The 21,084-nt window shown below is 51.9% G+C and overlaps 1 protein-coding gene across 1 annotated transcript in view; it reads right to left on the reverse strand.

Moving 5' to 3' along the window:
• STK10 (serine/threonine kinase 10) overlaps positions 1 to 20,536 on the reverse strand; it is a 143,942-nt gene extending 123,406 nt beyond the window's left edge. Inside the window, exon 1 of the mRNA XM_002816190.6 lies at positions 19,400 to 20,536. Coding sequence (XP_002816236.3) covers positions 19,400 to 19,555 — 156 coding nt within the window. The 5' untranslated portion in view covers positions 19,556 to 20,536. The remainder of the gene's footprint in view (positions 1 to 19,399) is intronic.
• Between the last annotated feature and the right edge of the window lie 548 nt (positions 20,537 to 21,084).

Below are 21,084 nucleotides of genomic sequence, written 5' to 3' on the forward strand. Positions count from 1 at the left end.
GCGTGAGTCAGCAGAGGACGTGAGCCTTATGCACCACGGGCCTGGGCCTTGGGAGGCCCAGGTTCTTGCGGGCTCAGGATGAAAAGGGCCTGCCAAACCCTCTTATGGTCTCTTGCTGCAGGGCAATGAGCAGCCCGCCTTCCTCCAGCACAGGCCCATGAAGTACACAGAGGTACCACCATCTCCTCTTATTGAAGAGAAAAGGGAGGCCCAGGCAGTGAAACTGACTTGTCCCAGGTCACATAGCTAGGAGGCACTGGCAGGCCTGGAGCTCAGCTCTGGCTCTCCGCCCAGTGCTCTGTGCCTTCAGCAGCCCACCAAAGTTGTCATGCCAGGGGTCTCCCGCCCAGCTGCTCAGTGTGCCAGCCCTCCTTCCCATCTTTCCCTCCGTGGCCTTCAACCAGAAACACTCAGGGTGAACCCTCAAGGGCTCCTTGCTGCTGACAAGCTAATGCTGGAGCTCCCTAGTCCAGCACTCACACCCGCATGACCTGCCCCTGCCCACTTCCCCAGGGTCCCGCCACTCCCTCTCATTCAGCCCCGTGCCTGCTCCCTACCTCCCGGCCCTCTTCATGCTCCCTCCTCCACAGAGAACACCTCCTCCCTACCTGCGTTTAATCAGCCAGCAAAATCTAACTCAACCCCAGCCTAGCCCATGGCATCTTCCCCAGAACCCCAGCCTACCTCCCCGCCTAGAATCTCTTTGCACCTTATTAAGGCTTTCATCGCAGACTGCCCTGTCCCCTGGGCATTCGCATCACAGATTCTCTGACCTGGCTGTGATCTCTGAAAGGCTCAGCCCACGTGACTCCTCTCAGTCTACCCTAGAGAGCCTGGCACAGAAGAGCCAGTGGGTAGATGGAACAGTAGGAGTGGGAGTGAACGGGAAGATGGGTGGGCAGACAAGCAGATGGAGGACTGAATGGATGGGAGGTAGGGGCTGGAGGAATGGATGGGAAAGTGAGTTAAGTGGGATGGCGAATGGATGAGAGGCTGGGTGAATGGATGGATGGGCAGAAGAATGGGAGGGTGGGTGGATGGACAGATGGATGGGAGAGTGAGTTGACAGGGGCATGAATGGGTGTGCATGAGACTAGGTGGGTATGAGAGGGATAAAGGAATGACAAGTATGTCCAGGGAGTAGACAATTATCATCTTCCCTTCTTTCCAAAAGGCACTTGAGCCCACCCTTGCTGGGTTCTATGAACATCAGCCTCTCTCCTTCCTTCAATCCTGTAGCCAATAAAGTTATTGTTACAGGAATCGACCCCGCTCCCTCCGATGTCCCCATCTTGGCAAACTTAGAAATGAGCAAATTTCTATCGAGCAATTTGTGGAAACAGCACAGGACCTAGGCTCAAGTCCCAACTCTACTACTTACTAGCTAAGTGTGCTTGCGGAAGCCAGGACACCAGGCCTTTGTTTCCTGATGAAGACATAGACAATTTCAGTGACGCATGGGAAAATTAATAAATCCCTATGAGTTAGCCAGCTGACTATTGGTTGTTACTGTTCTCTCTTGGAACTGTGTATTTTTTGTTTTTGAAAGCCTAAAAACATCTTTAGTTTGTTCACCAATGTATCTATTAGTCTATCTGGTTATGGCAGACACTCAGTATGTATTCTTAAATGACTAATGAATGAATGAACAGAATCGGTGTTTGTGCCTCCCTGCAAACAGGGAGAAATGAGGTCCTCCACATAAGAGATGAAAGGAAAGTGATAAGAAGTCGACTTTCTCCATAACGTATTTCTATTCCTGAATCTCTGGCTGTTCTCCAGTTTTGAAAGATGGCACCTCTTTACCTTGCAGGAGCCAAAGCCTTCGACTGGGCCAGGATGTACACAGCTGAGTCCTGCCAAGCAGAGAGAAACCACTTCCCAATCAATCATCACCATGCCAAGTTTCAGCTCAACGACAAATGAGATGGCCAAGTTTCAGAACAAGTAACACTTAAGGATGGCAAAGATCATGACACCCAAAAGCAGAGTGACACGGCTTCCAAAGACGTGCCTTGAACACTGTCTCCCTCAGGGAGGAGAAGCCTGGCCAGCCACCCTGGCACAGCTCAGGGAAATGTTGAGCTGCAAAAGTTCTTGTGAACCAGCAAATAAAAAACGGAAACCCAAACGGGATTGGCCCAAAGATACCAAGTCTTGGCCTTGGCTGAAAACTGGAGCAACCTGTCCAACTTGGCTGGGGATGTGGGAGCCCTCAGATCTCAGCTCTCCAAAAACAAAGGGGAATCCAACCCACATATCACTGATAAAGGAGGCGTGAAAGGTGCCCATGGGCTCTGCCTCCTTGCAGGGGACCGCTCCCACCTTTCCCAGGCTCCTCTCTACCCAGAGGAGGACAGTGAGACTCAATGTGGAGTTGCAGAGGGGAGAGGACTCCAGGGTCCACAGAAGAGGAGGAGGTGAGGAAGGAAGCACTTTATGGAGGGCCACCTATGCCCCCTGCCTGCATGTGTTTAAGACACTCATTTAATCTTCACCAACACCTTGGGGGTGGTGTCCATTCATGAACTCTGTTTTAGAGACAGTATCAAACCTCAGAGAGGTTAAGGTCGGCCTGTTTATTCCATCAACAGTCCTTGTGGTGCTAAAGTAACATCTGTGCATTAAAGACAATCTTAAAAATATAATGGTACAAAGAAGAAAATCAAAACCTTTCATAATCCAAGGGACTCGCCTTTGGTATTCTGCGGTGGGATGTTCTTGAACTGTTTCCCAATCCCAGCTCTAACACTTCCCAGCTGTGTGCCCCTGAGGGGACTTCTTTGTCCTCACTTCCCAGCCTTTTATACCTTTACATAATGAAGATGTAACAGCTCCTCCTCCAGAAGCTGTCGTGAGCATTTAATGAGTTCATATGTGAAAGGCGCTTAGAAGAGGCTGGGTCCTTGGCTGGGCGTGGTGGCTCAAACGTGTAATCCTAGCACTTTGGGAGGCCGAGACAGGTGGATCACCTGAGGTCAGAAATTCAAAACCAGTCTGGCCAACAGAGTGAAACTCCGTCTCTACTAAAAATATAAAAATTAGCCTGGCGTGGTGGTGCACCCCTGTAGTCCCAGCTACCTGAGGAAGCTGAGGCAGGAGAATCACTTGGATCCGTGAGGCAGAGGTTGCAGTAAGCCAAGATCGCATCACTGCACTCCAACCTGAGCGACAGACTGAGACTCTTGTCTTAAAATAAAATGAATAGAATAGAATAGAATAGAATAGAATAGAATAGAATAGAATAGAATAGAATAGAATAGAATAGAATAGAACAGAACAGAACAGAATAGGCTAGGCCGGGTCCAGAGTGAAAGTCTATAAATACTCACACATGACAGTCTCTCTGGCCACAAATAGATTCTTCCATACTTTACAAAATTGGGATTCAACTGTATACACTGGTCCTTCTTACTTTCACTTAACAGTATGGCATGGCTGGGCACAGTGGCTCACACCTGTAATCCCCCTGTAATCCCAGCACTTTGGGAGGAGGGGCGGGTGGATCACCTGAGGTCAGGAGTTTGAGACCAGCCTGACCAACATGGTGAAACCCTGTCTCTACAAAAATACAAAATTAGCCAGGCGTGGTGGCACGCACCTATAGTCCCAGCTACTCGGGAGGCTGAGGCAGGAGAATCGCTTGAACCCGGGCGGTGGAGGTTGCAGTGAGCTGAGATGGCACCACTGCGCTCCAGCCTGGGCGACAAGAGTAAAACTCCCACTCAAAAAAAAAAAAAACGGTATGGCAAGCACAGCCCTTCAGAGCACAAAACATTCTTCCCCAACGTCATCTCCAAGGGTGGCAGAATGTTCCACTGAGTGACGGGACCCTCGTCTATTTGAGCAGCTCCCTATCATGGAGCCACGCCACAGTGGTCACGTGGTGCTGCATCCAAAAGTGTAGGCCTTGATTTACATGTTCTCAAATGCTCTCCAAATGGCAGGACCAAGCTATACCCCTGTATTCCACCAACACTAGATATAATTCAGATGTGACGCTGGGCTTGGGTCAGTTCTGCCACATCTGGCTGTGTGTCCTTGGCACTGGCCTCATGACGGTGCAGGTGTAAAGATGTCTATGTCCCACTGTGAGAGGCACTATTGTCCCTATTTTGCAGAAAAGAAAACCAAGGTTCAGAGGGGTGACATCACCTGCCCAGGGTTACACAGCAAGGCCAACTGCTGAGCTGCGACTTGTAAGATGAACGGCATCCCCAGGTCAAAAGCCTCTGAGGCGGCCGGGTGCAGTGGCTCATGCCTGTAATCCTAGCACTTTGGGAGGCTGAGGCGGGTGGATCATTTGAGGTCAGGAGTTCAAGACCAGCCTGGCCAATATGGTGAAACCCCATCTCTACTAAAAATATAAAAATTAGCTGGGTGTGGTAGCACCTGCCTGTAATTCCAGCTACCCGGGAGCCTGAGGCAGGAGAATCGCTTGAACCCAGGAAGCAGAGGTTGCAGTGAGTCAAGATCGCATCACTGCACCTCAGCCTGGGCGACAGAGCAAGACTCTGCCACAAAAAAAAAAAAAAAAAAAAGAAGCCTCTGCGGCGAGGAGACCCGCGTGGGGGTGGGCTAGGGTCTTCAGGGGTCCTCTACTAGCCACCGTAGATGGTCCTGCAGCCAGACCACAGGCCGGCACCAGTGTCTGGAGCTCCAGTTTCCTCATTAACAGAGGCGCCCCAGTCACCTCTCCCCCGCTCAAAGATGGGTTTCCGTCACCTCAAAGTGGCGGTTGTGGGGAGGGCAGTGAGGGCCCCCAAAAAGAAGGGGTCTTGAGAGGGAGCTCAGGTATCAGGGCCCTCTAAGACACAAAGCAAGGGTAGAAAGAATCTCAGGGCTGACCAGGGAGGCTCGCCAGCTCTGACAAGGGTCATTGCCTCAGGATGAGAATGCTGGCTCTGACAGTGGCAACCGCCTCACAGGGCCAAGCATTGGGCCTGGGTTCCCAGACAAGACTGTGTGGAGCTTTCCAGGAAGGAGAGTGAAGGGAAGCCAGGCATCAGCATTAGCTTCTTTCTCCAGGGCACGAATGCTCCACTTCTGGTGCCCTCAGCTACAACTCACCCTGGGGCAGGCACAGAGCTGAGACCTTACACTCATCCCACCAGACCCCCCAGTGGCCCTGTGCTGTTTCCAGGCTGGGATGCAGGCTTATTTTATCTTCATAACAGAGAGAGCAACAAACTTAGGCTGATCCCAGAACTCTTCACATCCCTCCACCCAGAAGTACATTGCAGTTTAACAGGCAAGGGAGGAGTTCAGGGCCTCAAGGCAATCTGCCTCTGTCAAGCCCCAGGAAGGGGCAGATCAGCTTAAGTCACCCCACAGAAATGATAACAATCACAGTAACAACAGCCACATTTACATCTTCTGTGTGAGGCAGGACAGTAAGGGCTGGCCACAAGCATCAATCTTCACAAACTCGGGCAGGGCAAAGTGCTGTTTTGATTTAGATGTCACAGCTCAAGATGCTGAGGATCAGAGGGGTGAGGTGACTTGCCCAAAGTCACACAGCAAACAGGCAGGGAAGCTAGGAGGAAGCTCAGAACTGATTCCAGCGCCACATCATAACCACAATGCAGCCTCCTGAGTATAGCCACATCATAACCACAACGAGGGGCCTGTCCAGGGAGAGGGAATAAGCGAGGCCCGGCATTCACTCACTCATCCTTTCAATGCTCAGCAGGTATTTTTTGTAGTTGTTGTTTAATTTTTTTTGAGATGGAGTTTCACTCTTGTTGACCAGGCTGGAGTGCAGTGGCGCAATCTCAGCTCACTGCAACCCCCGCCTTTCGAGTTCAAGCTATTCTCCTGCCTCAGCCTCCTGAGTAGCTGGGATTACAGGCATGCACCATCGCACCCAGCCAATTTTTGTATTTTTAGTAGAGATGGGGTTTCACCATGTTGGCCAGGCTGGTCTCGAACTCTTGACCTCAGGTGATCCACCCGCCTTGGCCTCCCAAAGTGCTGGGATTACAGGTATGAGCGAGCCACCGCACGCCTGCGGCTCAGCAGGTACGAACTGAACATCTACCCTCCGCGGGCCCTGTTCCAAATGCTGGAGACACAAAGATCACTCCTTGTCCTCAGGGACTTCACATCTGCTGGAGGGGACAGAAAATAAAGAAGGAGAAACACAAGAGAATCCCAGCTTGTAACAACAGCCCTGAAGGAAATCTACAGGCAGCTGTCACCACGGTCACGGAGGGGTGGTTGGGACAGGCCTCTCTGAGGCGGGAATCTGAGTTGAGACCCGGAGAATGAGGAGGAGCCAGCTGTAGAGAGTCACAGGTAGAGTGGCAGGCAGGGGACCCGCCAGCACAATGGTCCGGAAGCAGAAAGGAGCTGCGCTTCCCTCAGCTCCTCCCAGAGGCCCACTGGCCTCCACCACCCTGCACCACCTAACCCAGGCTGGCTGGAGTTAACTCTTCAGTCACCAGTGCATCGGTGAAGTCCCTCCTCGTCCCCATCCCTCTCCCCAAGTCTTAGGTGTCTAATTCGGGCTCTGGTATAGCCTGTTTTTCCTTGTTATTGTTGTTTTCAGACAACCTGTTTTTCAGTCAGGGTCTTGCTCTGTCACCCAGACTGGAGTGCAGTGGTGTGATCACAGCTCGCTGCAGCCTTGAACTCCCGGCCTCAAGTGATCCTCCTGCCTCAGCCTCTAGAGCAGCTAGGACTACAGTTGGTGCCACCACGCTTGGCTATTTTTTTAAATTTTTTGGAAGAGATGGAGTCTTCCTATATTTCCTAGGCTGGTCGTGAACTCCCAGCCACCCAAAGTGCCAGGATTACAGATGTGACCCACTGTGCCAGCCCTGGTATAGTCTGTTAGTATGAAAACGTCGGTAAGCTATGGGAGAAGGGAAAAAATGCATCACAGGGGAAGCAGAGAGAAAGGGGAAGAGAAAGAGTGAAGTGGAAGGTGAGTGTGGTGGAGAGAGGGAGAAGGGACAAGGAAGCCTTTCAGCACCCGCCCTCCCTGCTCTGCTGACAAGACCCAGAGACACCCTGCACTGCAGGCTGCTGCGGTCCCAGCAGCCCCACCCACCACGGTGCCAGGAGGGGCCCCAGGAGCACTCAGCTTCCCCGCCCTGACACCCGCCCTTTTCCCCGGCCACTTCCTGTGCTAGTCCTGCCTGCACCCCTCACCACTTCCTCTGCATGAGAAGCCACCATCCATCGCCATCCAGCTGAGGCAGGCTTGCAAAGAAGGGTGACGTTCCTGGGCACAGAAACCACAAGGCCAAGAGTAGACACCGCACTGAAGCGACCGTGGACTGCCCAACAAGCCCGTTTGTCTTTCTCTCTGTGCTATGGAAGAGAAAAGAGACAGGCTCCTGGCCAGAAAGATCTGGATGCAAGTCCCAGCCCTGCCATAAAAAAGCTATGTGACCCTGAGTAAGTCACTGTACCTCTCTGGGCCTCTGCTTCATCAGGTGTGGAGTGAGGATATCCCCCTACCTTTCATGGGGATAAGAGAAGAATAAATGATGGACATGTAGGAACCGAGCAAAAGTCAACTCCCTACTCATCTATCTTGTTCACTTTGGAACCCACAGGGCCTGGCACCAGTAGGTGCTCAATAAACAATCTAGAGCTAACACGTGACTTCCTCCAGTGTCCTCGACTAAGTGGTTTCTGTGGGTTGTCGCATTTCATCTTCCAACAGCCCTATGTGATTGTACCATTACCATCACCATTTCAGAGCTTAAGAAACTGAGGCAGAGATAAGTAAATTCCTCAGCATCACACAACCTGCAAGAGGTAGAGCCAGGCTTGAACTGCAGGAATTCCTCCAGGTTCCCAGATAACCTCTGATCCCCAGCAGACACAAGCTTGCCTTCCTGTCTCATCCTCTCTGCTCTCTTTCCATCTCCTAAGATGCCCTGACTCTTCCATGCCTCCCGTCTCACAAGCATCTCCTTCTCAGGCTGGTCACCTCTCACCTGTCACCTCACTCCCTCAGCTCTGATTTGGGTTCCAACTACAGCTCTGGCCTTCCCTCCCACACCCACCTGGTTTGGTCACCAGGGTCGGCCACTCTGGCTCAGCCTCCATGCAGCATGGACCACCTTAGTCTTGGGCAGCCAGGAATCCTGGCTCTGGCACCCTGCAATTGTGTCGCCTCTCTGGTCATGGCAAAAGAGAGTCCCTCTCTAATGTTACATGGGCTGACCCGGTCAGGCCCTGGGGGACTTAAGGCAGCCAGGACATTTTTTGAGATCAAAACTGCCAAGTCTAAATTCATCAGCTTAGCATTCAAAGCTCTCTTGACTTGGTCCCTGCTATAGTCCGAGTATCTGTGTCCCTACAAAATTCTTATGTTGAAATCCCAACCTCCAAGGTGATAGCATGAGAAGGAGGGAAATGAGCCTTTTGGGAAATGACTAGGTCTTAATGAGATTAGTGTTCTTGTAAAACAGACCCCAGAGGCCGGTGCAGTGGCTCACGCCTGTAATCCCAGCACTTTGGGAGGCCGAGGCTGGTGGATCACTTGAAGCCAGGAGTTTGAGACCAGACTGGCCAACATGGTAAAACATCATCTCTACTAAAAATATAAAAATTAGCCAGATGTGGTGGTGCACGCCTGTGATCCCAGCTACTCTGGAGGCTGAGGCACAAGAATCACTTGAACCCAGGAGGCGGAGGTTGCAGTGAGCCGAGATCATGCCACTGCACTCCAGCCTGGATGAAGGAGTAAGACTCTGTCTTAAAAAAAAAAAAGACCCTAGAAGGCTAGCTGTCCTTCTGTCCCTCCCACTATGTGAGGTCACAGCGAGAAGGCACCATCTATGAAGCAGAGCAGGCCCGCGTTAGACACCAACTCTGTGGGGGCCTTGATCTTGGACTTCCCAGCCTCCAAACTATGAGAAATACAATGTTTATTGTTTGCAAGCCACCCAGCCTATGGTATTTTGTTATGGCAGCCCGAATGAGCCACGCCCCCAAATGCTATTGCAGATCTGGCCCGGCCCTGGCCCATGCCCGCTTCCCAAATCCAATGACCATTGGGTTTGAGGAGGCAACAGTAGAGGCCAGATCTGTCGTGCCCAACATGGCAGTCACTAGCCACATGTCACTATCGAGCACCTGACATGTGGCCGGTGCAGATGGAGATGTGCCATAAGTGCAACACCCACCGATTTCAAAGACTTCGCATGAAAAAGAATATAACACATTGCTTTAATTCTGCATGTATTATATGCTGAAGTGATAAATATACCATTAAAATTCATTTCCCTATTTTTCCTCTGGTTTGAACGAGGTGACTAGGAAACCTGCCATTGCCCATATAGCCTGTGTAACACTCCCTTGGACAGCATCATTAGCCCAGACGCAGAAGGGACCAACTTATCTGTTTTTGTTTTGTTTTGTTTTGTTGAGACAGAGTCTTGCTCTGTTGCCCAGGCTGGAGTGCAATGCCACTTTCTCAGCTCACTGCAACCCCTGCCTCCCAGGTTTCAGGTGATTCTCCTGCCTCAGCCTCCCAAGTAGCTGGGACTACAGGCATGAGCCACCACACCCAGCTAATTTTTGTATTTTTAGTAGAGACGAAGTTTCATCACGTTGGCCAGGCTGGTCTCGAACTCCTGACCTCAGGTGATTCACCCGCCTTGGCCTCCCAAAGTGCTAGGATTACAGGTGTGAGCCACCGCGCCCAGCCCAGGATCAAATTATCTGATACTTACAGAGAAGACAGAAATCTGGGATTTTCTGTGAAATCTCTTCATTTAAAAATACTGGCAATCAAGTCAAATTTGGTTCAAGCCCCGTGGGGGCCACACCGTGTGGCCCCATCCTCAGGCCACATCAGGCCCCCACATCGAGCCCAACGGCCAGCAGTCAGCCACCTCGGGCCTCTCATGGGCCGGCCTCTCTCTGGCCTGGACTTCCTTCCCTCCACCTTATCACCATCCTGCCTGCCGTACCAGGTGGAAGCTTCCCCGCTCTCGGCTGGCTGCCTGTTTGTCCCTGTACAACTCTCATCTCAGGCAGCACCTGCCAGTCTCCTCCCCCACGACACACTGGAAGCAGCAGGGGAGGCGGCCTTCTTATCCTGAGCACCTACTGTGGCTAACTGGATACCCGCTGTGTGAGCTACTCAGGCAATTCTCACAATAGCTCCCGCAGGTATAGTCAGCCCCACTGTACTCATGGGGAAGCTGAGGGAGGCTGAGACAAGCCACTTGCCTGAAAGGACACAGTGGCTAAATGGCACAGCCAGGATGCAAACCCTGGCTTCTCTGACTGAAAGGCCCAACTCTTTCATTGCACACCCAGAGACCTGACAGAGGAGGTCAACAAATACAGTCTGCTGGGCTGAATAAAGGAACGCTCATCTGCACAAGACAGTGGTTCTCAGCTGGAGCCATTATGCCTCCCTCCCCCATGGAGCATGTGGCAACGTCTGGGGACACTTTTGGTTGCCACAACTGCAAGGAGGCGTTCTGGCATCCAGTGGGTTGAAGCCAGGGATCCTGTGGAACACCCTATAATGCACAGGACAGCTCCATAACAAAGAACGACCCCGCCCGAAATGCCAGTAGTGCCAGGTGAGGAAGCGCTGGTATGAGGGCTATGCTATAAACACTGAGGTGTTCCTGCCTTGTATCTAAAGTCATAGTGATGGGTCAGGAGCTTCTCCATCTGACACCAAGAGCATCAATCATAACACCTCATCGTCATTTTCTGAGCCCTTCCTGGGTGAGAATCAGATGCTAAACACATCACCTCCTCAACTCCTCTCAGCCCTGTGGCCAACTCCATTTTGCAGACACAAGACTCAGGTTCAGAGGAGGAGGTGGTCACCTATTTGGGGTTCAGATAGGGCCAGGACTAGGACCGAGATCCTACTGAGCCCCAAATCTCTTCCCTTCACCACCACCCTGTTCCACTACCCTCAGCAGCAGAGGGCCTGAGAGTGACCACCCAAGGCTGTTCTCGGGGCTATGGGGTAACAGCCTCTGGAGAGTCCCCCCTAATCTAGGTAACCTCGGGAGGCCAGGCCACGGGAGAGTCCTAGGTGGAGGGCGGGTCCATCTGTTTGTTTTGATCCCTTCCCCCGCAGCTTGCTTTCGCATCAGCCAAAAAAAATTCCCAGAACGGCCAGTGCGCAATCAGACCCACAGGGCTGTGGGCAGGGCCCCACGCAGAAGCCGGGCCCCCTTGAAGGGCGTCATCCACGGGAAGTTCAGACCCCCTTGGATGAGGGCTGAGTCACGAGTCAGAAACCCACTCACAATAGCATGGACTTGGGTTTAAAAATACTTGGCTGAGCGGAAACAAGGTTACTGCCTGGGGCCAGATCTCTTTCCGGAGGAGGAGGGGAGGACTGAGACCTTCCCCATCCCCAGAGGAAGTGGAAACCCAAGCTTTCAAACTAGTAGGCAGGAGAGGAGGTGAAAGAAGACTCTGGCTCAGGGACAGGCAAGACGGCCTGGGAGGGCTCCTACTTCACTTAATCTGAGCTTCCTCTCAACCAGGCAGGGAGGGCAGAATGTCACATCACTCCTAAAGCCAGCACACAGCAGAGGCACCTAAGCTCTGAGCAGCAGCTGCCAAGGCCCCCTGTGCACTTGAGGGGTCTAAGAGGACTTGGGAATTGGCTCTCAGCAATAGCAAGAGACAAAGGGGACCTGTATTAATTTATCTCATTTTATGCCCTCAAATAGGCATATGCTTTGACCTAGTAATTCCCTTTGAAAGTCCAGCCTAGGCCGGGCTTGGTGGCTCACGCCTGTAATCCCAGCAGTTTGGGAGGCCGAGGCGGACAGATCACCAGAAGTCAGGAGTTCAAGACCAGCCTGGCCAACATGGCAAAATCTCGTCTCTACTAAAAAATACAAAAATTAGCTGGGCGTGGTGGCGGGCACCTGTAATCCCAGCTACTTGGGAGGCCAAGGCAGGAGAATCACTTGAACCTGGGAGGCGGAGGTTGCAGTGAGCCGAGTTCATGCCACTGCACTCCAGCCTGGGCGACAGAGCAAGACTTCGTCTCAAAAAAGGAAGTCTAGCCTAAAAAGTAAATTAAAATACAGCAATGGCCGGGTACAGTGGCTCACGCCTGTAATCCCAGCACTTTGGGAGGCCGAGGCAGGCGGATCACTTGAGATCAGGAGTTCAAGACCAGCCTGGCCAACATGGTGAAACCCCGTCTCTACTAAAAATACAACAACAACAACAAAAAACATTAGCCTGGCGTGGTGGCGCACACCTGTAATCCCAGCTACTCGGGAGGCTGAGGCAGGAGAATCACTTGAACCCAGGAAGCAGAGGTTTCAGTGAGCTGAGATTGCACCACTGCACTCCAGCCTGGGCGACAGAGTGAGACTCTGCCTAAAATAAAATAAAATAAAATAAAATATAGCAAGAACTCTACAAAGCTGTTCATCAAGATACAGTCGGCTCTGTGAGAACCGTTATTTTGAACCTGCCAACTTTGCTCCAACACCATCAACATACCAGAGAGTGATTCTGCTATCATGCTAAGGTCGTGTTTGGTTACATATAGAAACAGCAAGTGAACACCGCAGATGAATGCAGAAAACTGCACTCAGCTGACTCAGGTGTTGAAGGAATGCACAAAACACACAGGCACACACCTCTGACATCCATCAACCACCTCTGAGCCACACCCATGTGCATCTGCCATCAGATTGCACACACACCTCCTTCCACAGCGCCCTACGCTGCTGCCTTCACAGCACCCACATCCACCCATGTGGTGCATCTTTTTTCAGGTAAAATGCCTACTTACCGCAGCATGTGTGTATTTCTTCTCCATGTAATTTGCGTAAAACTGTACCACTGGTTTCTAGATTCTGAACTTTTTTTAAAAGATGCCACTGATGAAGTTTTTAAGTGCTGTGCCCTCAACCCCATTCCTCCCATAAGGCCTCTAGTTTTTACAGCATGATTTTGCATAGCTCTGTGATTTTTACGAAGGCATAATTGTCTTCTATTACGTATTAAGTAAAGCGTCTAGCATGGTGCCTGGCATAAGATTACTTAATCTATTTTAAATTTTTTTTTTTTTTTTGAGACAGAGTCTCGCTCTGTCACTCAGGCTGGAGAACAGTGATACAATCTCGGCTCACTGCAACCTCCACCTCCCAGGTTCAAGCGATTCTCCTGCCTCACCCTCCCTGAGTAGCTGGGATTACAGGCGCCCACCACCATGCCAGGCTAATTTTTATATTTTTAGTAGAGAGGAGGTTTTGCCATGTTGGCCAGGCTGGTCTCGAACTCCTGACCTCAGGTGATCCTCCCACCTCGGGAGGTGGAGGTTGCAGTGAGCCAAGATCGCGCCATTGCACTCCAGCCTGGGTGACAGAACAAGACTCTGTCTAAAAGAAAAAAAAGAAATAAAACACTACAGATACATATGATTGGAACCAAGCAGGAAAAAAAAATTCACCACAACATCAAAAGTCTAGAAGGAAATACATCAAAATGTCAACAGACATTGATGGAACCTAGGGTAATTTTATTCTTTTTAATTGTTGCTATTTGTTTGGTAAACTCCCAATTTTGCAAAATAATAAATCTTTTAAAAGTTTAAAAAGGCCGGGCTCGGTGGCTCACGCCTGTAATCCCAGCACTTTGGGAGGCTGAGGCGGGTGGATCACAAGGTCAGGAGTTCGAGACTAGCCTGGCCAGCATGGTAAAACCCCGCCTCTACTAAAAATACAAAAATTCGTCGGGTGTGGTGGTGCGCACCTGTAATCCCAGCTACTTGAGAGGCTGAGGCAGGAGAATTGCTTGAACCTGGAAAGCGGAGGTTGCAGTGAGCTGAGATCGTACCACTGCACTCCAGCCTGGGTGACAGAGCTAGACTCTGTCTCGAAAAAAAAAAAAAAAAAAAGCTTAAAAACAACAAAAAATCAAAACCAAAGCAATTTTCTACTTTTTGTTTTGTTTTGTTTTGAGACAGGGTCTCAGGGTCTCATTCTGTTGCCCAAGCTGGAGTGCAGAGGCTTACCACAACCTTTGCCTCCCAGGCTCAAGCGATCCTCCCACCTCAGCCTCCTGAGTAGCTGGGACCACAGGCGCATGTCACCACGCCCAGCTAATTTTTTTTTTTTTTTTGGGACGGAGTTTCCCTCTTTCACCCAGGCTGGTTTGCAGTGGCATGACCTCGGCTCATTGCAACCTCCACCTTCCAATTTCAAGCAATTCTCCTGCCTCAGCCTCCGGAGTAGCTGGGATTACAGGCGCCCACCACCATGCCTGGCTAATTTTTGTATTTTCAGTAGAGATTTGGTTTCACCATGTTGTCCAGGCTGGTCTTGAACTCCTGACCTCAGGTGATCCACCCAACTCAGCCTCCCAAAGTGCTGAGATTACAGGTGTGAGCCACTGCGCCCGGCCAATTTTTTGTATTTTTGGTGGAGATGGGGTTTTGTCATGTTGCTCAGGCTGGCGAAGCAATGTTTAAGAAGGATACCAGGCTCAGTGGCTCATACCTATAATCCCAGCACTTTGGATGGCTGAGGCAGGAGGATCACTTGAGTCTAGGAGTTCCAAATCAACCTGGACAATATAGCGAGACCCCATGTCTACAAAAAACTTAAAAATTAGCCAGGTGTGGTGGTGTGTGCCTGTAGTCCCAGCTACTCTGGAGGCTGAGACAGTAGGATCCCTTGAGCCCAGGAGTTCGAGGCTGAAGTGAGCAATGATGGTGCCACTGCATTCCAGTCCTTGCGACAGAGTAAGACACTATCTCTAAAAACAAACAAAAAGAAGCAGAAAAATCATCTCAGCCTGCAACCCAACTCCTTTCATTTCTCCATGTTCCCTGTCCACATTGTGTGCATGAGTACCTGTGTTGCCTGCTGCTATGACAGCAAGCACACCCAGCTAAAGTCAGCTTTTCCCACTCAGCCTATCACCTTTTCCCCTTTCTCCCTCCTCTTCAAAATTAAGATTATTTTCAGTGATAAGAATTTTGAAAGCATATAGCTTATAAACTTTACTTTTTTTTTTTTTTTTTTTTTGAGACAGAGTGTTACTCTGTTGTCCAGGCTGGAGTGCACAATCTCTGCTCTCTGCAACCTCTGCCTCCCAGGTTCAAGCAATTCTCCTGCCTGGGCCTCCTGAGTAGCTGGGATTACAGGCTTACAGGCATGCGCCACCATGCCCAGCTAATTTTTTGTATTTTTAGTGGAAATGGGGTTTTACCATGTTGGCCAGGCTGGTCTTGAACTCCTGACGTCAAGTGATCCACCAGCCTCGGCCTCCCAAAGTGCTGGGATTACAGTCTACTTTGTATTCTAGTAATTAACTAGGACTGGTTTTCTTTTGAAACCAATTTGCATTCACACAGGCACTCAGTGAGAATGAGCTTGACTTTGCACAAAATCAATCCTATCCTCCTCTTTTTCCCCTGAGGCAGACAGATTAAGGCTTATCAGGGAGAGGAGGAAAAAAAGAGGTTTGATATCTCGGAGACTGCTAATGTGAAGACTCATCAGGAAATCTGGAGTCAGAGTCCTCTCCTGACACTGTTGACAAATTCAGACTTCCAAGGCCCAGAAAGACCTCAGGAAGCCTTCAACACTTAGGCTGTCAGAAGAAAAACAGTGCTACTGGCAGTCCCTCCTCAGCTCCCTGCCAATTGCTTTCTCAGGTGCCGTGTCAAAATGGAATCTCTGGTTCCAGCCATAACATCAAGATGGAATTTTTGGTTTGGGTTACTTCAGTGACCAGGCCAGGGAACAATCAAGTGGGCAGGAGTCGTGGTCCTTGATTAGAGGGGTCTTTAGTAAAAGCAATACCTGCTTTGACTTCAAGCAGGAGGGGTGAGTAAACAGCACCTCTCAAGTAGGCAGCCTGGGTGATCGGGATCTCTGATCCAGGATGGGTCTTCCTTAGCTGGTGACTAAGGAAAAAGGGTTCAACTGAAGCCCAGAGCCCTGGGTTCTATTCCCTTCTCTTCTCTGGGCACCGGGGCATATGGGGTTGGCTTAGGTCAGAGAGGTAGATGCTAAGGCCAAATAAATAATAGAATAGATTGTTCAGGTCTATCAGCAATCACACAGCTCTCTTGGTCTGGCTCACCCTTAATTAAGAGAAAATGGTGGATTCAGAGGTAGGCGGAGAGTGCTGTGGTGGAGCCAGCTCACAACTCTGAGAATTAAAGTCACTTTTTGTTTTTGCTGTTGTTGTTGTTTTTGAGACAGAGTCTCCTTCTGTCCCCCAGGCTCGAGTGCAGTGGCACGATCTCAGCTCACTGCAACCTCCGCCTCAAGGGGTTCAAGCAATTCTCCTGCCTCAGCCTCCCAAGTAGCTGGGATTATAGGGCATGTGCCACCACACCCGGCTAATTTTTTATTTTTTTATTTTTAGCAGAGGTGGGGTTTCACCATGTTGCCCCAGCTGGTCTCAAACTCCTAACCTCAAGTGATCCGCCCACCTCGGCCTCCTGAAGTGCTAGGATTACAGGCGTGAGCCACAGCGCCTGACCCTGGAGTCACTTTTTTAAAAACTGACTTTCCACATGCTTGGAGAACCAAGAGGACACAGTATAGAGTGTGAATCGGATGAGCTCCTTTGTATGAAACTTTCAGAGCAGCAGGGGAGTCTTAAGGGACTAAAGCAGGAGGAAACACAACTGAAAATGACAAGGGGAAATCTTACCAGCATAAAAGCAAAGTTCTGCATTTAAGTTTAAAGGAAGATGAACCCTATGAAGCCAGGATACATCGCGGGGAAGGGGACAAGAATGCAACTGAAAGCCCCTAACGGAGAAAAAAAAAACCCATACATTTGTTTTGTTTTGTTTTTGAGACGGAGTCTCGCTCTATCGCCAGGCAGTGCAGTGGCGCTATCTCAGCTCACTGCACCCTCTGCCTCCCTGGTTCAAACGTTTCTCTTGCCTCAACCTCCTGAGAAGCTGGGATTGCAGGCACGCATCACCATGCCCGGCTAATTTCTGTATTTTTAGTAGAGACGGGGTTTCACCATGTTGGCCAGTATGCTCACAATTTCCTGACCTCATGATCTGCCTGCTTCAGCCTCCCAAAGTGTTAGGATTACAGGCGTGAGCGACCACGCCCAGCCCAAAAAACCCATATGTTTAGCATACGCTAAAAACACCAACTGAACCTTCTGGAGAAAGTGGGTCCTGTGGTGAGCTGACCACAGGGGTCCAGCTGCCCTCACAGTAGTCAGAGCACAGCTGCAGGAGCAGGCTGTGTCTAAGGCAGTCAAGGACACTGGCAGTGTCCAGAGAGAGCTGCAAGGCTGAGGATCATTCTCTGGTGCCACTAGGAAGAAGATGCAGCTCTGAGGAGAGTAAAGAAAAGATGTACTGAGGAGAGGGTGAGCTAGCTGCCCTCAAATATGGGCAAGGCCCTCAGGCAAAGGAGGACAGCAAGTCGGGGCAGTCCAAAAGCACTGCCTCTCGGATCACAAGACCTCTCCCCACCCCATAACAGGAAGTGTGGGCTCAGAGGGGAGGTGGCAAGGAAACAAAAGAGGCACCAGGCCAGGCACAGTGGCTCACGCCTATAATCCCAACACTTTGGGAGGCCGAGGTGGGTGGATCAACTGAGGTCAGGAGTTCGAGACCAGCTTAGACAACATGGTGAAACCCTGTCTCTACTAAAAATACAAAAATTAGCCAGACGTGGTGGTGGGTGCCTGCAATCCCAGCTACTTGGGAGGCTGAGGTAGGAGAATTGCTTGAACCCAGGAAGTGGAGGTTGCAGTGAGGGCCGAGATCAAACCACCGCACTCCAGCTTGGGCAACAGAGTGAGACTCCGTCTCCCAAAAAATAAAAATAAAAAAAGGCACTGAGTGGGCCTGGTTGGTCTCAAAATTGCCACCGCTCCAGGTCAGGCAGGGTGGCTCACCCCTGTAATCTCAACACTTTGGGAGGCTGAAACGAGCTGACTTCATGAGCTCAGGAGTTCATGACAAGCCTGGGCAACATGGTGAAACCCCAACTCTACAAAAAATACAAAAATTAGCCGGGCTGTGGTGTGCACCTGTAGAACTAGCTACTCCGAAGGCTGAGGCAGGAGAATTGCTTGAGCCCAGGAGGCAGAGGTTGCAGTGAGCCGAGATTGCGCCACTGCACTCCAGGACTGAGCAACAGAGGGAAATCCTGTCTCAAAAAAAAAAGAAAAGAAAAAAGAAAAACTGCCACCACTCCAAGCCTCTAGGGCAGTACTTCTCAAACCTATTTGCTTAGGAATCACCTGGGATCTTATTAAAACGTAGACTCTAATTCAGCAGGTCGGGGCTGGGCCTGAGATTGTTCACTTCTAACAAGCTCCCAAATGATGCTATTATAACACCGGTCATCTAGGAACTACTTCGGTAACTAAGGCGATAGACCACTTTCAAGTCAGAGAAGGCTGGAGAAGGCTTCTCTGTGGTCCAGCCTCATAGAACGGCAATCCTAGGGTCAGAGTGGCCTACAGGCTACAGGAGCCCCAAGGAGGAGGATAGTGGCTTAGAAGAGAGGTGCTCTCCTGGAGATATACACCAATTTAACAAGTGGGAGTCTCCCAGTAAAAATTTTCTTAGGGGAAAGGCGGGAGTCAAGCTGTAGGTGCTGGCTCCCTAAAACAACTAGTTCACCACCTCAGAATTAGCTCCCAAGAGCAGAAACCAACGCCCTGCTGCCACACTTCTCTAGACTCAATCGGCTCTGCCCCACCCACTCCACAAAAGCTCTCTGCCGCGTCTTCCTCTAGGGGAGAGGTGACTGCAGGCTGGGAGACTCCCCAGCTGTGACTCAGACTGACGGAATCAAATCTGTTCCCCCAGGCTCAGCATTCACCAGATCCTGACCTCCCCCTCTGCCCAGCCCCAACCCACCTTTCCAAGCCCCACCTCTCAGTCCATGGGCCACCCCTCCCTCGCTCACCCCACTTCCCTATCTCTGGCTCATCTTCAGATGTGTCCCTAGCTCCCAACCCGTCCAAGCGCAGCCGAGTTTCTCGGTCCACATTGCCTCGATATTCCCACAGCATCTGTGTGGTCTCTTTAAAAAAAAAAAAAGTGTGCCCGTATCGCCGTTTTACGGAACGTCCCTGGAGGGTCCCTCGAGTGGCCCTCTCGGATGCTGAGGTCCTGTCAACGCCCCTTTGTCTCCCCGTGCGGCGCCGAGCGCAGTGCGGGACACACAGGAAGTGCTCCGAAACAGGGCTAGGGTAGGGGCGGTAACCGTGCCCGGAGGGGGCGCCCAGAGCGCAGGGACTCGGCCGGGCCGAGTGATGTTCCCCCCAAAAAACAAGAGTCATCGGGATGAGGGCCAGGGACCCCGAATTCAGGGCCGGGCAGCCCTCGGAGCCGGAGCCAGGCTGGCCGGGTCAGGGGCAGGCATCCCTTCCTTCCGGAGCCCCTCGACGCGCGTCCGGCCACCCACCTCAGCGCCCTCACCTTGTAAACCTTGCCGAAGGCGCCGTCGCCCAGCTCGCCCACGATCTCCCACACCTCGTTGGGGTCCAGGTCGCGGCGGACATGCTCATATTCGCGGGACTTTCTCTTCTCGAAGGTAGACAGGCGCAGGATGCGGCGGAAATTGGCAAAAGCCATGGCCGGGGGCGCGGTGGCGCCGGCTCGGGCTCGGGCTCGGGATGTGGCTTCGGCGGCAGCGAGGAGAAGGAGGAGGAGTTGGAGGACGCCGCGTCTTTCGGGGTTCTCCCCAGACCCGCCCTTCCCCGCAGCCCGACCTCGGTCAAGTGTGCCCTGGGCAGCGCCGCGCCGGGAGCACCCGGAACCGCGCAGGCGGCGGCGTCCCCGCCCCCGCCCTGTCCGGTCCCCGGGGCCGCCTCCCTTGTGCCGGCCTCGCAGCCCCTGCCCGGCCCAGCCCTGCCTGCGAGAGCCTCGGACCCGTTCCGGGGGACTGTCCCCGCTCCCGCCCACCGGCCCGGCTCCACCTGCCGCTCCCCGGCAGAGCCCCGGGACCCCCTAATTGGCTGCGGGCGCTCCCCGGCTCCGCCCGTCGCCGCAGGGCACTCTGGAAACTGTAGTCCCCGCACACCACGCTCCACGAGCCGCGGGCTGGGCTTTGGGGAAGCTTCGGGGACCGCTCGGTGGGACCGCTCATGGACTCAGGAGCCCGCCTGCCTCGCCGCGTGGCTCCCAAAACTTTTGTGGGAGCAAGCGGGACGGCGACTTGGCATTTCGCGAGAGCCCACAGATCGTTGTCAGCGCCCAGAAGGTGAACCTGCACTCGTTCATTTAATCCTCCCGCAGCTATCGCGCTAGGCTGCCCTCGCCCCCACTTTTCCGACGGGGACGCCGACAGGCGAGGGCACTCGCCCGGGGCACACACGCTGGCTGCCCGTCTGCTGCGGGTTCCTCGGCGCGGTGCTGCCTCCTAGTGTGCGACGGGCAGCCTCGGCCAGTCCCTGCAGGGCCCGGCTTCCTGGCGCGGTCCTTTCCAGGGGCTCCCCGTCCGCGATCCACAAACCTGCCAGGATTAGAGGGCTGGGAGAAAGAGCTCCTTTGGCACTGATTTATCTTATGTTTCATGATGGGTTTGCAGATGTATTTGCATATTAAATAAAAACTTTATTCTAATTTTTAATTTCCTAGTTTCAAAAAAGATAAGCGCACTACATACAGATCAAACTAAAGTCTTCTTTGAGCACCTTCATTCTCGATCCCGGCTGCTTGAGTCACTTCACTGCTACTGTTGCCTGTTTGTCCTATAGACGGTTATAACATGCTTTTACCTGAATCTAAGGAGAGTGCTGGGGGGCGGGCAGTCTGCAAGGCTTATTATTTGGACCCTGTGTCATAAACAAGTTGAGTCTTCGCGAATGTCACACTTCAATAGCTCCAACCCCAGAGAACGGCTGTGTTGAGGTGTTTTCGCCCCTTCCTCGGTGCTTTGTTCGAAAATATCCCTTGAACAGTGTGCAAACACCAAGCATGGTTTTCCACTGGGAAAGCCAGCTAAAGAAGCCTGCGATGCTGGTAGTGGTCGGCGCAGAGGGTGTCCTAACTAAAGGTTGCTAAGCTGTTCAGAATGTTTCCACAGCTGCAAGAGTGCCTGGAATTGTAGAGGGTCTTTAAAAGAAGGAAATGCCGCTCATCGCTGACCGTTCTCATTGAGT

The sequence above is a fragment of the Pongo abelii genome, chromosome 4 (genome assembly GCF_028885655.2).
Source record: "Pongo abelii isolate AG06213 chromosome 4, NHGRI_mPonAbe1-v2.0_pri, whole genome shotgun sequence".
NCBI classification, from domain to species: Eukaryota; Metazoa; Chordata; class Mammalia; order Primates; family Hominidae; genus Pongo; species Pongo abelii.